Source organism: Poecilia latipinna, unplaced genomic scaffold (assembly GCF_001443285.1).
Source record: "Poecilia latipinna isolate Pla-1442-1.1 unplaced genomic scaffold, P_latipinna-1.0 Scaffold628, whole genome shotgun sequence".
NCBI classification, from domain to species: domain Eukaryota; kingdom Metazoa; phylum Chordata; class Actinopteri; order Cyprinodontiformes; family Poeciliidae; genus Poecilia; species Poecilia latipinna.
This window is the reverse complement of record NW_015113244.1, coordinates 168,544-173,423: the sequence shown is the minus strand read 5'-3', so window position 1 is coordinate 173,423 and position 4,880 is coordinate 168,544. Positions and strand designations below refer to the sequence as shown.

The 4,880-nt window shown below is 41.5% G+C and overlaps 1 protein-coding gene across 1 annotated transcript; it reads right to left on the bottom strand.

Moving 5' to 3' along the window:
- Positions 1-863: 863 nt before the first annotated feature.
- Positions 864-2,569, bottom strand: LOC106954103 (snaclec coagulation factor IX/factor X-binding protein subunit B-like). Its single transcript, XM_015043349.1, has 7 exons — positions 2,462-2,569; positions 2,343-2,372; positions 2,212-2,268; positions 2,034-2,128; positions 1,336-1,461; positions 1,161-1,260; positions 864-1,049 (listed from the first exon to the last, which is right to left on the bottom strand). Exons 1-7 carry the CDS (start codon positions 2,508-2,510, stop codon positions 979-981), a joined length of 528 nt encoding a protein of 175 aa, XP_014898835.1. The 5' UTR covers positions 2,511-2,569; the 3' UTR covers positions 864-978.
- Between the last annotated feature and the right edge of the window lie 2,311 nt (positions 2,570-4,880).

Below are 4,880 nucleotides of genomic sequence, written 5' to 3'. Positions count from 1 at the left end.
CACACAAACCTGCATCCAACTGCCGAAATCATCCACAGAATTTCAATTCCCAGCCAGGTTCAGCCCCTTTGTTCATCCTTATACTTTTGAATAATAACCATTTTGAGTCTTTTCTTAAAATACCTCATACTTTGCTTCAGCTCTTTAGCGAATGACAGAAATGGACAATCTTTTCACTGTTTGAGCCTTCAAAGTTCTGAAGTTGAGGTTTTCTCTATAGTCATACCCCCCGTCCTCCTTATGGGGTTAGTGTTACATTAAAGATGGGTGTCAGTGTTTACTTGTCAGATTTATTTCATTGTTGACACATAACATTCCAAAAATATGAAATGTTAATATATATGTTGTACATTCATTAAAAACATCTTAAATGTATAATAACACATTCAAGTATTTAAATATATTGAGAAATGTAATATCGGTATGACAGACAATCTAATGATATTGACATGTGAAAAATGTGATCACAAGATTGAAGGAACATCAAACACATGAACAAAATACTTGACCACAGGTGGAAAATGTGACCGACGTGGGAAAGGGGAATTACATGTGAAAACGTGATTTTTTCCCCCCCATGGATTATGTGAATCACATGTGGAAAATGGGAATCACATGTTTTCACATGTGAAAACATGATTTTCATGGGATTTTTTTGTAAGAGTAAAACTCTAGCATCTGATTGGTCAGCCTACAAGCTAAAATCAGACCACATTATATTAACTAGATATCTTGTCTCCACCCACTCTTTACAATAGGGATTATTAAAGATTCTCTTTGGACTGCCATAGTGATGGTTTTTATATTTATTGATTTGTGGCACTGCTGGACCTCCATAGGGTCAGGAACTTCACTCCATCCAACATGTTTAAACATTTTATTGACAATAAACAGTTTCATAAAAACAAACATTTCTCCACTTGAGGATTTTACAGTGAAAACGGAGCGAAGAGAGAAGAGGACATCTCAGCTCATCGGTTAGCAGCCAAACGGGTTCTTGAAGCAAATGAAGGGAATGTTTACGGTGCACTGAGTATTTCCCCAACCATCTGAAATAAGATGAGACCAATCACTGACCCGCTTCAACAGAACCACAGCAGAACTTCAAATGGACCTCCAGCAGCTGATGAATGAATATTTAACCAGAGAATGAGACTTACATTTCGAGTACATGAACATGCAGGGGTAGCTGGGGACAGATGAAAGCTGGTACCAGTTGGTGTAATAGAACCCGTCCTGGTTGATCCACAGCCAGCGGTTCTGAAGGCAAACAGAGGAGGTGAATGAGTGAGGGTCTGATTTACTCAGAGTGAGGAGGGTTCATCCAGAACAGACCTGCAGGTTGAATCCTCCCAGCCAGGCCCGGGACTGACTGGCGGTCTGGATTATCTGCTGCAGGAAGCTGTACTGCCGAGGGTTGAGAACGGAAGCAAGATGGCCGCCAACACCGGTACAGTGTTCCTGTTGGACACACAGTGAGTTCATGTAAATACACATGTTTGAGTCGCTAACTAAATGTTTAGTTTGCTAGCAAATTATTAAAATTTAAACCAAATATTGAGCATCAAACTAAATATGAACCCCACTAACGAATAATTTACCTTGCTAAATAAATGTTTAGCTTCAAATTTAATTTTTAGCTTGCTGTCAAAATATTGTAATTTAAAATAAATTTCTAGCCTTAAACTAAATATTTAGCTCTCACTAAATGCTTAGTCGCAAACTAATTATTTAGCTTGTTGACTAAAGTAGCCCTAACCAAGACCCAGTCAAATATCAAGCCTCTAATGACTCAAAGTTCAACTCAAACTGTTACTATTGAATTTCTGCTTTTCAGAAATTCAATAGTAACTTTTGATGTTCTCAGCATCACAATGTTGCAGATTCATATGAGAGCTACGTTGTTTCCTAAATTATTCATTATAATGAAGCTGCTGCCACAGAGATTTTACTCATCATTAAGGTAAAAACTGCTCCCAGGACTAAAGCCTCAGGCCTCGAGTCCAAGCCAAGTCTCCTTGATGAGGCCTTACCTCAGCATCGTACCAGGACTTTGGGGAGCTGAAGTACTTGTAGCAGCGACCTTCGTACATGAACCAGAATTCAGGGCAGAAGTTGTAGCGAGGAGCTGCAGAGGAAACATGGAGGAACCATCAGTTGGTGGAACCACTGAAACACAGCAGAGAGGGAAGAAAATCCAGAGACACCGACCTGCCAAGTCTGCTCCTTCTTCTACTTCTGCTGCTGCTGCTTGGGCCTCATCTGTTTCTGTGGAGAAACGACAGAAACCAGAACATGTCAGGACGTTTCTACCTTCACTGTTAATGCTAAAGCTAACTGACCTGTAGGCCGCAGCTTGTCTTCCGCCGGAGCTGCAGAGGAAACAAGAGAACGATGAACACATGAATCAGAGAATGATGAACACATGAAAGCTGCGTTCAGAGCCGGGTTCAGTCCAGACCTGCCAGCGCAGCACTCAGCAGAACCAATAGCATCAGGACGGGCTTCATGGTTCTCCAGACGTCTTCCTGCAGGTAAAGGTGAGTTAATGCTGGACGGCAGAGGAGCCTGTCCTTATGAAGGCTGGAGAGGCCCCGCCCCCTGTCTGTTGATGATTAGTGACAGGAAGTAGTTTTAACTGGAAGTCCTGATCAGATAAGTTATCTGCTCCATGGTGTGACCTACAACCGGACCGGAGTACAGAACCAGTTCTGGTAGGATGTTCTGGGTCACAGTTCTGCTGACAGACCGAGCAGTGACCCAGTTTCAGTTCTGCAGCAGAGGGTAGCGGGTTTCTATCTCAAATGTTCTGAACTGTAAAGATGCCTCTCTGAGGCTCCCATGGCCTTTAGAGGAGAATCAGCCCACACCATGACAGCTCCTCCACCGTGCTCAACAATGAGGCATTTTAACAAATATTCACCCTCGGTTTCCCAGCTGGCTGTCCTGCAGGGTCATGCAGGGTAACTGTTCCTATCCTACATTGTGATGTAGGACAGAGAGGTTTCCCCCAGTGGCCATGTTGGTGTCACCCATTGGTTGCTATGGAAACACTCTGCAGTGATTTCTTTAGATCTTACCGTCCTCCATCATCTAGCTTTGTTCTGTGGTTCTGTGCTTACTGCAGCAGCTGTTTGTTGAACTATTGCCCATATCTGGGGGTAATCTTTACCCCCAGATTAACCAGCAGCAGCGCCCGTTATCTAACCGTAAACTATAAACTGTACGACTTTGGCTCGTCTCCACTGGTTTCCTGTTTTTTTCTTACTCATTTAACTCTTACAATAATCAGGAAATTTACAGTAAGCAGTAAAGGTTCTACTGCTTACTGGACTGGGTCCAACTGGACCAATTCATGATCACGTCTACTGTCTTTTTTTTGTACAGCATATACATTCAATCATGTTTCTGCTGTAAAGTTTATTGGTTTTATGTCCTATTAGCTTCTCAAAGGCCAAATGAAAATGAACGTATTTTCAGTCAAACTGACATGGCTTTATGATTCACTAAGAAAAGGAAGAATTTAACAGAAATTTAACGTGAAACCGAGACGTTCTGCAATGAACTGGTGAATGTTGACTAAAGGAGTAACTTTATTGAAGGTTCTGTCAGAGGCCCGCTGTTCCTCTGTTTGGACCGAAACAAACTGTCCAGAACAAAATGTAACACTGCAGATTTTCTGTCTGATGATAGTCGGGAGAAGCAATGGTCCCACAACAGTAGAGAATCTCCAACTGGAACCAGTCCAAACGGGTCTGGTTCCAGTTGGACCCAGTGTTGACCACACTGATCAACACTGGGTCAACATCCAAATTTAGAACCACAGTTTAATGAAATATTTCAGATTATTAAGAATCAGACCAAAGCAAACGATCTTCTAATAACATCCAGTCAGCAGTTCCTGTGGCGTTCTGCTGGTCAACAGGTCAGAGGTCATGAAGAGTTGAACTGTTCCTGGAAGTCTGCAATAAAACATTAAGGAAGCGTGGCTCCTCCTGCTTCATAAACAAACAGTAGTTTTATTGTCTGATATTTCACAGCTGGTTGGAGTTCATGAGCTCACGTTCTCTTCACCGGATCAACTGGGTCAAGGTCCAGAAACGCTTCCAGTCAAAGCAGATTTCAGCAGGAATCAGGGCGGCACAGGCGGTACTGTTCGCCCAGCAGAAACCAGCTGGTCCAAAGATCTACCTGCCATCCACACAGCAGCAAACCGTCCCCAGACATCTGAACAGAACCAGAACCAGAGCTATGAGAGTAACGCTGAAGCTTCAGTTAGTTAAAAGGAAAAACTTCAGGTACAGAAAAATAAAAACTCCTCCACGCTGACTCAAACATGACTTCAGATGAGATGGTCTTTCAGCTGCTGTTTTCTCCAACCAGTTCTCACTTCCTCAGATTTTCATCTGGTATTCTGGAGTGCTTCCTTTTTAAATGGAAGCGAAGTTCCATAAAAAAGTTTTACGGAGCTATTCTTACCCATGACCACTAGATGGTAGTCAAGATTTGTTGTGTCGGTGTAATCAGCCTAAAAAAACTAAAATAAAAGGTCAGGTTTTCCTATGTATACAGTCCGATTACTGTATGACTATTATGTAAAAAGAAACATTTTCAACTAAAATAAATTAGGGGTTTTTTATTAGAGAATATCTCCGTGTGATTTTGTTTTGTTACATTTGAATCTATAAAAGTTTAATAAAAAATACCAGAAGAAAGAACCGAGTTGACAAAGAAAAATAACACTTTAACTATGTTTAAAAATATATAAATATAAAAAGTTTGTAATGACTCTCCTTACCAGCAGGTGGCGGCAGAGCATTCTAACCTACAGACATTAGAAGCAATTCTTCACCGTTTATAACCAGAGAAGAAGAAGAAAA

Excerpts from the sequence above, each read along its gene's own strand:
- LOC106954103 (XM_015043349.1), bottom strand. The coding sequence starts at position 2,510 with ATGAAGCCCGTCCTGATGCTATTGGTTCTGCTGAGTGCTGCGCTGGCA. Across the intron at positions 1,462-2,033 it reads AGTCCTGGTACGATGCTGAG|GAACACTGTACCGGTGTTGG; the intron begins GTAAGGCCTCAT and ends TGTGTCCAACAG. Across the intron at positions 1,050-1,160 it reads CATGTTCATGTACTCGAAAT|ATGGTTGGGGAAATACTCAG; the intron begins GTAAGTCTCATT and ends ATCTTATTTCAG.